The 12,770-nt window shown below is 47.5% G+C and overlaps 1 protein-coding gene across 2 annotated transcripts in view; it reads right to left on the bottom strand.

Annotated features, from left to right (window-relative positions):
- Nucleotides 1-10,856, bottom strand: part of POLD1 (DNA polymerase delta 1, catalytic subunit) — a 32,553-nt gene extending 21,697 nt beyond the window's left edge. Inside the window, exons 1-12 of one of the 2 annotated variants that reach the window (XM_028702168.2) lie at nucleotides 10,717-10,856; nucleotides 8,386-8,585; nucleotides 7,730-7,843; nucleotides 6,554-6,694; nucleotides 6,319-6,444; nucleotides 5,539-5,707; nucleotides 4,141-4,255; nucleotides 3,380-3,509; nucleotides 2,613-2,779; nucleotides 1,697-1,801; nucleotides 1,100-1,240; nucleotides 849-959 (exon numbers count right to left, since the gene is read on the bottom strand). In XM_028702168.2, coding sequence (XP_028558001.2) covers nucleotides 849-959; nucleotides 1,100-1,240; nucleotides 1,697-1,801; nucleotides 2,613-2,779; nucleotides 3,380-3,509; nucleotides 4,141-4,255; nucleotides 5,539-5,707; nucleotides 6,319-6,444; nucleotides 6,554-6,694; nucleotides 7,730-7,843; nucleotides 8,386-8,585; nucleotides 10,717-10,841 — 1,644 coding nt within the window. In that variant the 5' untranslated portion in view covers nucleotides 10,842-10,856. Of the gene's footprint in view, nucleotides 1-848; nucleotides 960-1,099; nucleotides 1,241-1,696; nucleotides 1,802-2,612; nucleotides 2,780-3,379; nucleotides 3,510-4,140; nucleotides 4,256-5,538; nucleotides 5,708-6,318; nucleotides 6,445-6,553; nucleotides 6,695-7,729; nucleotides 7,844-8,385; nucleotides 8,586-10,510; nucleotides 10,596-10,716 lie in introns of those variants that run through there. The other variant, XM_028702169.2, reaches the window with a different exon arrangement.
- Nucleotides 10,857-12,770: the final 1,914 nt, after the last annotated feature.

Below are 12,770 nucleotides of genomic sequence, written 5' to 3'. Positions count from 1 at the left end.
TGGGGGGGAAAACATTTTTAAAAATGTTTTAAAAGTTCATTTTGGTTGGAAAGTCAGGTTATAATTTTTCTAAGTGGAGAAAGCACAGGAAAGAACAGATGGCTCCAGGAACACCACTGCATAAACAAGGGAACCTTCTGATGATCAGTGTACACAAGTAAATGAATTTCCACAACCGTGAGATTTTTTAAAACCGCCTTTTAAAAAAGTTAAATTTCCCTAAAATCTAAATTATTGCTTGCAAAGATAATGGCTTTTCCATGAGTCTCCCATAGACCAGGCACTAAACCTTAAGTACTTACCCTGCCTCAGACAAAACCAGTATGAACCTAGCTTGTGCACTGATAAGAATCTCAGTAAAGGAGCAGTTCTCAAATTCTGTCACACAGGGCTTTGTAAAGACCCTAAACAGATACAGCTTCATGCCAGCCCTTGAGCCCAGAAACCCCCAGAAAAGGTCGTTCTGGGAGGCTAAGTGTGTTGAATTGGCTAAACCTAGCACTCCAGATATTTCAGGCATCAGAAGAAAAAATACAATGGTACCTCAGGTTAAGTACTTAATTCGTTCCGGAGGTCCGTTCTTAACCTGAAACTGTTCTCAACCTGAAGCACCACTTTAGCTAATGAGGCCTCCTGCTGCTGCCGCACCGCCAGAGCACGATTTCTGTTCTCATCCTGAAGCAAAGTTCTTAACCCGAGGTACTATTTCTGGGTTAGCAGAGTCTGTAACCTGAAGCGTATGTAACCTGAAGTACCACTGTAAATGGACAGTCAAGAATAAAAGTCACCAGACGTTTGTTCTACAGAGGAAAGCTTCTAGGCCACAAGGTCTGGCTGCTCACGGTCACCTGCAAATCTGTGATGATAGAGTGCTGTACGTCTTCCTTCTGCTCTTGCAAAAAGTGATAGCTGACAGCATTCAGCGTGTAGGAGCGCAATTTGTAGTCCCGCAGCAAAACCTGGCGAGGGAGGAAGAGAAGAAATGGCTAAGATGGGGAAGTGAACATGGTCCAGTGGGCAAAATGCTCACTCACCATCTTTGCTCACTCACCATCTTTCAGCACTTCATCTGCAAAATGGGTCTATCAGCCTTGCTTACCTGAAGCAGATCAAACTGGATTCTGCCTTCCATGTTAATGACTTTATTCTCTCGCCGGCCCATCTGCTTGGACTGGAAGGAAGAGTCACGGATGACGGACTTACGTGCAGGAATACGGCCCAGAAAGGGAAATGTGGTGACCTGGGATGGGAAGAGATGCAGAAAAGGAAGCTGTGAGCCATGGCAGGAAGATAAAGGCAGGACGCTTATACGTAAGGCTGCATCATTTAATCAGTTAACTGGTTCGATTCATTGAAAGTGCACCTGATTACCTGGGAATCAGATTTTCAAAACCGTTTTAAGTACAAAGTATTTGTAAAAAGTTCAGAGGGCAAACACCATCTCATGTACGCAGACCTCTAAAGGGAAAACCTATCAAGGGATGCAGATAAGCCTTTGCGAGTGTGACAGTTCACACATTTGGAGTGGGGAGGGGTGGTGGTGGCCAGTTTCCGCAGTTTCAAAAGATTCCACACTCCTGGCCTGCAACCTGTCAGACAAAGCAAAGCGTGGCCTGTTTTAATGCAGGAATAGCCACAGAACTGCACTAGCAGTGGCAGGCAAAACACGTACAGAGCCAGGGAAGGTTGGGCTCACCTTAAGGGTCTGGGCACGGGTGATGAGGTATGGGAAGTCAAAGTTCTGGATGTTATAACCAGTGATGATGTCCGGGTCCACCGTCCGTATGAATTCTGCCCAGGCCTGGAAGAAAGTTGTGGTATTTGGCTATATGGAGCTGTCATATGTGGAACATGTAATAGGGTCTGTCTATCCCACTACTGTTTCCTCTGTCTGGCAGAGGCTTTCAGCAATCCAGGATCTCAGGCTGAGGCCCTTCCAAGCTTTGCCACTTGTTTGCAGAGGAAATGACCTGTGCCTCCATGGACAGCTGTGAGTTACCCCGTTCAGGACAAGGGAGTCCCCCACGCCTGCCTGCCCTCTAGAAACAGTACTTCTGTCTTGTCAGGATTCAACCTCAATCCGTTAACTGCCATCCATTCTCCAACCCCCTCCAGATACTCGAACAGGACATTCACCACCTTCACTGGTTCCAATTGAAAAGAGAGGTAGAGTTGGGTATCATCCGCATACTGGTGAACACCCAGCCCCACCCCACTGATGATCCCTCCCAGGGGCTTTATATAGATGTTAAAAAGCATGGGGGAGAGGACAGAGCCCTTTAGTTCTAAAATTGTTATTATAGTATATTATAGTATAGTATGTTTAATATACTTATAGGAAACCCACTGAAGGCAGCTTCCAGTATGTAATTCATGAGGATATACAGGATAAGTTTAAAACCATGTAACACCATCAACACCATTCGCAACCAGAGGTACCACTGTACACGTTGTTGAAAACAATCAATCATCCCCACAGACTAAGCCAGATAGCTTAGTACGTACACCTCCATACACAGCATTCCACTGCAACACCCAGGGGCCTCCACCGCTGCTCATATCCTCCACACACTTCTCAGGGCATTTTCTAGCCCCAATATCGCCCCCGTTACCTTGAGCAGCTCCGCCTCCTTTTGGAAGCAGAGCACCTGGGAACCCACGATAGGGGCACAGCTCTGCAAGGTGAAGACATTGCGCACAAAAGGGTCCTTCTCCCCCTGGCGGAGGACCATATTGGCGATCTGGATCACTGGGTCCTTCTCCGGTTCAGGGAAAATACCTGAACAGGGAAACGAAACAAAATGCAGAATGGGATCGTCAATGGAAAAACTGACAGCTCCCCACTGCCATTCAGGGACTGTAGAAGTGGCTATCTGTTCTGGATTGTAGCAATGATGAATCCACTGTTATGGTTTAACCCCTTCGCTTATAACACCTGCCCACACCAATAGTTAATCTCACAAGTTCTTCTGAGCTCATACACTGCCAGGGTGTCTTTTGCCAACTCTAAGCCTAGACACCCTGCCATTGATATTATTACGCTCTGAAATCTAAGGAACAGCCGCCTGCCCAGGAAAAATAAGAATACCCAGCTTGTCAGGCCTACTGCACAAACCACTACATAATAATACACTATTTCTTGTGGGCTGACTCAGATTGCCTGCAAAAATGACCTCAGGAAGAGACATTTCAGTGTTGAATGTATGTCTTACCGAACAGGGCCATTTAGACCAAGATAAGTTTCAGATTTGTAAAACCTTGTCATTTGTTATAAAACTTATGAAGTTACTCAGCAGAGTCCTGGTTAACTAGCCTCCCACCTACCAGGACCTAAAAACTTTCTCATCATGTCTTGTTCTGCCCCAACTTTCCTCGATACCTTTGCGTCCAGCACATTCAATATCGAAACTGAGCACCCTCAAGGGGGCAATGCGCTGCCACTCTCCCTCGGGCGGGTGGCTCACGAAATCCATCCAGGCGATATCAGCCTCCAGTTGACACAGTGACACCTAGGGGTGAGGAGGAAAAGGGAGAATTAACGAGGAATTCCTACAGCCGCTGAGGGACGCGCATGGCGCTGTGGGTTAAACCACAGAGCCTAGGACTTGCCGATCAGAAGGTCGGCAGTTTGAATCCCTGCGACAGGGTGAGCTCCCGTTGTTCGGTCCCTGCTCCTGCCAACCTAACAGTTTGAAAGCACATCAAAGTGCAAGTAGATAAATAGGTACCGCTCCGGTGGGAAGGTAAATGGCGTTTCTGTGCGCTGCTCTGGTTCGCCAGAAGCGGCTTAGTCATGCTGGCCACATGACCCGGAAGCTGTACGCCGGCTCCCTCGGCCAATAAAGCGAGATGAGCGCCGCAACCTGAGTCAGCCATGACTGCACCTAATGGTCAGGGGTCCCTTTACCTTTACCTCCTACAGCCGCTAACATGAAGTTTTCAGCTCTGAAGATTTCCTATCCTAAGACTGCACACACTGTGCTTATATCTTCCAGAAGAAAATATCCCCCACTAGGCACCAAACTCTGCTCAGCTCCAGCCAGCTAAAAGTTATGCCAACTCAGACATCCCCAAACACACTTTTCTCCACCAGCTCAACTCTACACCTTCAGAAACCTGCCCTCTCCCCAACCCCAGCACCTTGGGTGGGTTATCCTTGCTGGATTCTCCAGCAGGTTGTTCTTGTCGCAGGCGGTACTTTCCAGCAGGCAGTTCAATCCAGTTGCAGCCAACGACATCCCGATCCACCATGAACCTAAGTTGGGAGAGAAATCTTGGGTTTGATGGGAGCTGGGTAGAGAAAGACTTGGAAAGAAATCACACCTTCTCCCCATCTGCCTCAAATATAATGCAGGAGAGGAGAGGAGGGAAAGTAGATGGGAGCGTTAAGGGTCATCAGAGTCAAACAGGATGTTTCAGCAGGCGCCTCATACTCCGACTCTATCCAGGTGTGCTTGTAACTCACTTCTACCTATGTCCCACACTGCAGAATCACAGTCATTTGATTCTGATGGGCAAGTAACATCATCTCTGCAAACATACCTGGAAATGTGTGTTAAGACCAAAACCTCGCCCAGTCCTCTCACATAATAGTAATATAGTAATAGTAATAATAATACAGTGGTACCTCGGTTTAAGGACAGCCCTGTTTACAAACTATTCAGTTTACGAACTCCGCAAAACCAGAAGTAGTGTCCCGGTTTGCGAACTTTACCTTGGTCTAAGAACGGAAGCCGAATGGTGGAAGGGCAGCAGAGGCGGGAGGCCTCATCAGGGAAAGCACGCCTAGGTTTAAGAACGGTTTCAGTTTAAGAACGGACTTCCAGAATGGATTAAGTTTGTAAACCGAGGTACCACTGTAATAATAATAATTTATTACTTCTACCCCGCCCATCTGGCTGGGTTTCCCCAGCCACTCTGGATGGCTCCCAACAGAATATTAAAAACACGATAAAACATCAAACATTTAAAACTTCCCTAAACAGGGCTGGCTTCAGATGTCTTCTAAAAGTCAGGTAGTTGTTTATTTCCTTGACATCGGATGGGAGGGAGTTCCACAGGGCGGGCACCACTACCAAGAAGGCCCTCGAAGCTGGACCTCAGTGTCCGGGCTGAACGATGGGGGTGGAGAAACTCCTTCAGAGGTATACTGGACAGAGGCCATTTAGGGCTTTAAAGATCAGCACCAACACTTTGAATTGTGCTTGGAAACGTACTGGGAGCCAATGTAAGTCTTTCAGGACTGGTGATATATAGTCTGGGAGGCGATTCCCAGTCACCAGTCTAGCTGCCGCATTCTGGATTAGTTGTACAGTAGTTTCCAGGTCACCTTCAAAGGTAGCCCCATGTAGAGCGCGTTGCAGTAGTCCAACCCTATGCAGTCTGAGCCTCTGCATATGCCGCACATTCCCAAGCAATCATGAGGGCTAGAAACTGCATTCTGCTGAAGTTTAGCTCTGATTGGTTGAACAGATCAGGGTGAAAAGTGCCTGCTTTCTGAGGAGGGAAACATTCAAACATGGGGTTGGACTGTCCTACCTGATTTCAAAGTCAATGTTCGATTCGTAGGCTTGATAGTGGAGCACTCCCAGCGTCCCACAGCGTAGTCCCTGTTCCAGCAACCTCTTGGCTGGTGCAATTAGCCGGGGCAATGCCATAGTAATTTTCAGGAAGGGTGCAAGATGTTGCCCGTGGTAGCCATACATGTCTAAGTGAACAGGGGAAGAGTCTTAAGGCCCTGGGGGAATTCAGACTCCTCAAACCTTATCACAAATCCCCATCTCCTCCCGCTCCTGACATCTACAGCTTTCAGATCCACATCTTACTTCTTCCCTCCAACCTTGCACATCTGGTGGAGACCGCAAGCGCTCCAAACAGGAAGTTCATAAACATTACAGTTGTAATGTTTCATAAAGATATTTACAAGCATAAGGACTAGGATCAGTCAACGACTTTAGAACTCTTTTGCTCCTATTATACATACAACACAATCTTGCCTATTCAGGCCGGACTCAACCGCTACAAACAGCATGAGGAATTGAGCATGAAAAGGCAACACTGTTCCGGGTGCTAAAAGAGCAAGGCTGCTGTGATTTTAATGCTCAGCAGGCATCCCAAATCTGGATCTAACACAGGGTTCCCCAAACTTGGGTCTCCAGCTGCTTTTGGACTACAATTCCCATCATCTCTTACCATTGGTCCTGCTAGCTAGAGATGATGGGAGTTGTAGTCCAAGACCCAAGTTTGGGCAGCCCTGGTCTAACCCAACCATCTTTCCAGACAAAGGGGGTGCCTACACACAAACTCTCTTGTGCTCACTTTGCTTGTTGCAGATCTCCACTGCCAGAACAACTTGGGTCAAACCGTCTTTGTTGGATCGCATGTCCCGGATGACAGCCGCATTCAGTTCCCGCTGAAAGTCGGCCAGATGTTCTGCTTGGAATCCTGGGAGAAAAGTTAACAGAAAGAGGAAGGGGAGCAGGAGACTGACTAAGCTGCAGAAGGAAGGAGGGTGGTTTGGGGAGAGCCCCTCCCCCTGTAGCCAAACACTCACCAGCCTGGGCAGGCACATAGAAATAGGGGGCAAAGCCATGGATGTGGCAGCAGATACTGTTGCCGGCTCCAGTGACTCCAAACATCCGCAGGACAGGAACTGGACCCTGGGTGGATCCTGGGAAGCCAGGGAGGTGAGCGCCTGCCTCAAGAAAAGAGAGAGGCTGGATCAGTTGCTGAATATTGATAATGTATGATTAGTATTTAACTATTTAAATTACAATTGTCCTTCCACTAAAAAAACATCTCTAGTGAACCATGTATGTTACGAACTGAAAAAATGCTCTTTTAGACCACCTCTAACTTTTTAATATATATTTTAGCAGAATCAGCCCACATTATTTTGGTACATTTTCCATTCCATAACCTTAAGGGCTAGCAACTTAACATTTATTTTCTTTCAAAATGAAAGACTTCACAATACTTTGCACACAGATTTCCAAATACACCTTCCTACAAGCTTGCCATGATACCTGTCAGGGAACTGCCATCGGAAGGACAGGAGGTGGAAGGGCTCACTGAGGTTGAGACAGACTTAGCAGCTGAAGAGGGAACCAGCAGGGGGAGAGGAGGGGCTCCAGGGGAAAGTGAGTCGGAGGGATGGCTCAGAGACACTTCCAGCGAAAACAGTGGGGAGGTTTCAAGACCTCCCATAGGGACACCCACTCCTCGCCGGAAACTGTCGCGCCGAGAGTCCAGAAGACGTGTTTCCGTTAAGGAGCTTTTATGCTGGAAGAGATTCCGTAAGAGACCACTTTCGGATTCTGCTAGCGACTGACGGAGCCATGCTGGAGGGGCTCCGTCGTAGGCAGAGGTTTGCGGACTTGACCAAACTCTGAGGGACTTGCATTTTACGCACAAGCAGCTCATCATCCCATCACAATACCTTTCCTCATCCCAGCAATCAGAAAAATGGGACTACAATTTCTCTGGGGAATTCCAGACTTTATCCACTCTGTCCGGCAAACAGGGCTAAGAATATTATGGGGCTATTGTAGCTATCAAAAGCCCCAGGAAGTATAACAGCTTCAGACTTCCCTTTCTGTAGCAGAGAGTTATTGTTCAGTAAGGCAAAGGGAATACCTAGTTCGGCAAACCCCTTCCCAGAAGGAATGGAATCCATTCTGCAGCACCTTCAAGACCTTTTCGTCAGCATTTTATCCGCTTATGAACTCACCCACATAATAATCTAGTTCCACTTGCTGGAAACACAGAGCTTCCTCTTTCGGGTTTATTTTGGGAGGCGGTGGTCTCTGCCATTTTGGATTCTGCACCGATGAGAAGAGATTACCTGAAGGGAGCAGAGAAACTCACATCAATCACAACCATCAATTCTCTTTTGACCAACTACAAATTTGGAGCGGCTAAAGATCTTGCACCTCCCAAGTTCAAACTGCTAGTTGCAAAGAGTAGGAAGAAGAGAGATGGGGCAGCACCCCCCCCCAAAAAAGGGGGGGGAGGCAAAGTTTCACAGTGGTTTTAATTGAACACAATATGCAATGTGCTCAACATTACTCAGTGCCACATCTAGAAGGCCCATGGTTTCCCACCTGGTTTATTGCTGTAATTCAGCATTTAGCATTTCTTTTTTTTTATGTGCCATTGAATGCTGAATTACAGCAATAAACCTGGTGGGAAACCATAGGCCTTCTAGATGTGGCTGAACTACACTGGCCCACGGGGCTGATGGGAGCCTGTTCGGCAATATCTGGAAGGCCAAAGGCTCCCCATACCACCAACAAACATACTTTTTGCTTTGTCAGTCCACCGCCCAACCTTTCTGACTCATTTGCCTAGGTAGTCTGCTCCTTATCTGGTACCCATGTAACTCACCAAAGGGGATGACATCAGGTACCAACTGTGCTTCCTTCACCTCCAGAGCCATCTCAGCCTCTACCTCATCCAAAAAGGCCAGTTCCTCTTCAAACTGTGAGGGGCCATCCTCCTCCCAATCACCTCCTCGTGACTTCTTCCTCTGGGAAAGAGTAGGCTCCCCCACAGAAGCCTTCCGTTTGCTTTCCATATTGGCATTCCTAGAAGAGAGAGAAGAGTGTCCCACATCAATAGCCAAACCAGTTCTTCATAAATGTCACAGTCTTCCCCAAAGACTTCCACAACTCCTGGTTACACTATGAAAGCAGACAGGGATCTGTCAACCGGGGTAACCCATGTGGTGCCCTCCAGATTTTCTTGGACTACGACTCCCATCAGTCCTAGTCACCATGACCATTGATTAAGGATGATGGGAGCTGTAGTCCAACAATGCCTGGAGGATTATCCCTGACCTAAACTAGGACTACTCCTTAGCCCCCTTTGCAGCCATTGGTCACATTATACATTGCTAAAGGGTCCAGTACTCTCATGGAATTGTGCTTCCCTGCCACGACACCCACCCACTGCACCCACCCACAAATGTGGCACCAGCTTTCACCTATTCCCCTGATATGGTGACAACCATAATCTGTACACTTTGCCTATAACGATGCACAGCAAGAATACGTAGATCCTTTCTGCTGCATGCATTCACACTGAAAGACTAAGTTCAAAGGCCAGTGATTATAATTAAGGCCTTACTCATGAAATAAATAAAAACAAAATTATGTTTGTTTTACTGAAAGGCAGCCTCAGAGGTTGCAATGAGCAAGCTAAGGGAGACTGTTTAACACTTCCCCTGTCTGTCATTTATCCACTCCAAACTCTTGCCCTCAAATGTTTCCCCACCTGCCAGGTAGAGGCTATTCTGAGCAGATAAAAAGCAGGAAGAGAACTAGTTAAGCAACTCTTCATCTTCCAAATTGATCCTCTGCTCAAAATGACAGCTTCAGTCAGCTGTTTTTCCAAAAACAACCACCCACCCCAAACTGCAAACATATATGCAAACCTTCAGGAGAATATATATTTTGTGAGTTTGGCTCCGAGTTCTCTTTAAAGCATATAAGGATGGTCATACTGAATCAAAGTAATGGGTCATGAAGATTAGCATTATTTCACCAATGACTGGCCAGATGCCCCCAGAGAAAGTCACAGGCTGGCTTGACAGAAACAGCCATCACCACCTATGGCTTTGCTCCTCCAAGGCTATCAGAGGTAGCAGACACAACGAAAGCTGCACTGCATGAATTTTACACAATTCTTTTTAAAGCCATTTCCCAGCAGCAATTGATGAACCGTTGGGTTTGATCCAGAAGGGAAGCTCTTCGGAGCAATCACAGTACCAGAATCAACCACCGACAAGAGCACTTAAGAACCATAGGCCACCTAAGGTTGTCACCTGCCCACCACTTCCCCGCTCCCCGTGATCAAGCCTACCCCAGGGGTGCCAGTTTGAATAAAATATGGGGGGGGGGGGAGTGAGGTAAGTCCTGCCCCACATAATCAATCACCCTTTGAAAGGAAATGCCCATTAATGGGGGGAGGGGGTGGCCCCCTCAACTACCGGTATTTCATTGAGGGGGCCAAAACAACTTTAGGCCCTAGGAACTGGATCCTATGCCCTACCCCCACATTAACCTGCTGCCCTCTTCTTTCACTGCATCCTGCTCTAGTTTAATGATAATAATAATAATGCGAGATCTGATTTCTTTCCACAGGGCCTGTAAGAGAGAGTTGTTCCGCCTGGCCTTTGGCTTAGAATCAATTTGATTCCCTCCCCCTCTTTCTTTTTCCTTTCTCCTCCTGTGATGAGGCTGCATCCTACTGTTTTAATGTTGTATTTTAATCTTGTTTTTTCAAATTGCATTTTAATCAACTTGTTTTTATTATTGGTTGTTAGCCGCCCTGAACCCGGTCTTGGCTGGGGAGGGCGGGGTATAAATGAAATTTATTATTGTTATTTATACCCCGACCATCCGGCTGCGTTTCCCCAGCCACTCTAATTTCCTTTTCCACATTCGTTTTCCACACGACCCTTCTCCCAGGAGCACCCACACCTGCCACGCCTTCAGCACCCAGCACCCACCCCACTCCCAGTTGCTTCCAAGAGGCTCCAATAGTCCAAGCGGGCCTGCAGGTGTTGCTGGACCCCCAGCTACCGTCAGCCCCAGGCTCCCTGCCTCGGTCTCTGCCCCCAGAGAACCCCTATGGGCTCGCTCACATCACCCACCCTCTCCCCATACCGGCAGCCCACCCCCACCCCCAAACCACTTCAAAACCGCACACTCTCACCTCACTACCCCGACTCCCTCGACCAGTCTCCCGCCAACAAGTTCAGGGGAGGAGCCTGTCACTCCAGCCCCTTGTTGCCATGCCAACCCTCTTCCCATTGGCCACCGCCTCTGTGTTTTCTTCATCCGGGTAGCGGCGGGAATCCAAACTCAGACTTAGGCGAGTGGTCGGATGGAACACGCATGCGTAAGACCTACTACCCTCCGGCCGGCCGCCGCCGCCATGTTTGGAGTGGCAAAGCTCCCGGGCAGCCATACCTAACTGAGCATGCGTAAATGCTGTGGCCGGGTTTCCACCGGGTTTCCACTTGGGCATAGGCGAATACGCATGCGTAGCGTGATTCGCGGCGAGCGCCATAAGGAGTGTGGCTTTAGGTGGGTGGGCTGAAACGGCATATTGAGAAGGGCGTTTCAGATCTCGTCCTGTTTGTAGAGATTCAGCCTTTAGCCCTTCTACCCGTTTCAGTTCCTGTCTGGAAATGTTGCTGGCGGCGTGAGCACAGAGCAGGTGCAAGGGTTCAGGGCATCGCCACGTTCACCCAGCCATTCATTGTCACTTAATTACGCTTATATCCTTCCCAGGGATGTAGTGGCAAATTCAGATGTGCAGGTTCCCTTCATCATAGTCACAGCTACACCCCATTCTAATATTATACAATAACCTTCTAACTGCACAATAGGAATAAATCTTATGCGTTGCAACAATATATGCAGATCCCGACGTGCTAGATCTTCTATTTTCTGTGTACATATGGGGGCATGTTGGATCAATCCATCAACCTCTGATGGATGATTTAGAAGGATTGGGTCCAGCATCACTTTCGCTGTTGTGTGTCCTTGCATAGACAAAACAATCTCAGCCTTCCGCTACTTTTTGAAACTTCTTCTCTATTCTTCTGTTTCTGGAACAAATTATTCTCTCTCACACAGAGAGAGAATATCCAGCAGGGCAAATGGTTTTGAATGTCCTTTTTTCCCAAGCGAGTTAAGTTAAGGTTACCAGATTTTTTTTCAATGCATCCGGGGACACTTTTCAATTTCAATGGATTTTGTATGGGGACTGATTTATAAATCTGGGGACTGTCCCTGGGAAATGGGGCCGTCTGGTAACCTTAAGTTATGTTTCCTCCAATCGGCACACTGGACGAACACAGAGTGGTTAAAAAGCTCCCCTTTCATGCTGATGGCAGGGGATCTCTAGGAAATCTGGAGACAAGGACCCTGCTGTAGAAATAGCAATGAGCAATTACCCCTTGCAACACTGCGCCACCACACCTCTGGTCCTGCCTTTACCCCAATGGCACTACATGGATCCCATCCTATTTTATTGTCACAATAAGTAATCCTGTGAGGTATTGTGATAGGAATTTTGAGGTCTTAGATATATGGTAATGTTCATAAGCGTACCAACCAAGCACGTACATAGATCAGCACAGGAAGACTGACTTGGAACCATTTTGATTCCTAAACTGAGCAAATGTTTTCTCTGCAAGGTCAAAGTGGGAAACCTCCTCATTGTCTCTTTCCTCACAAATCCTGTCTTAAGGGCACATTTAAGATATGAATAGGGTGTGAGCCTGTGACCTGGCCCAGGAACTAAGTACCGTATTTTTCGCTCTATAACACGCACCAGACCATAACACGCACGTAGTTTTTAGAGGAGGAAAACAAGAAAAAAAATATTCTAAACGAAATAGTGGATATATGATTTTTGTGGTTCATGCTGTGGCCACAGACATGTGATCTGACAGTGAGTTTGGAGTAGCCCAATGCAAAAATCCTGAGGATCCATGTGGATCCATGCTTTGTAACCATGGAGGAGGGAAGGAAGGGGAACTATGGATCCTCTGCTCACGACTGCAGCAGATCCCCCCCCCCCCCGCCACCCGCAGGCATTCACTCCATAACATGCACAGACATTTCCCCTTACTTTCTAGGAGGAAAAAAAGTGAGTGTTATGGTGCAAAAAAATACGGTATTTATCATTATACTGGCCAGGCTCCCCAGGCAATCCAATCAAGTAACCTGCCAGACAGGAGAAAAACAACATTCAAA

Source organism: Podarcis muralis, chromosome 13 (genome assembly GCF_964188315.1).
Source record: "Podarcis muralis chromosome 13, rPodMur119.hap1.1, whole genome shotgun sequence".
Classification (NCBI taxonomy): domain Eukaryota; kingdom Metazoa; phylum Chordata; class Lepidosauria; order Squamata; family Lacertidae; genus Podarcis; species Podarcis muralis.
The sequence above is the reverse complement of the archived record's forward strand: the minus strand, read 5'-3'. Positions and strand labels throughout refer to the sequence as shown.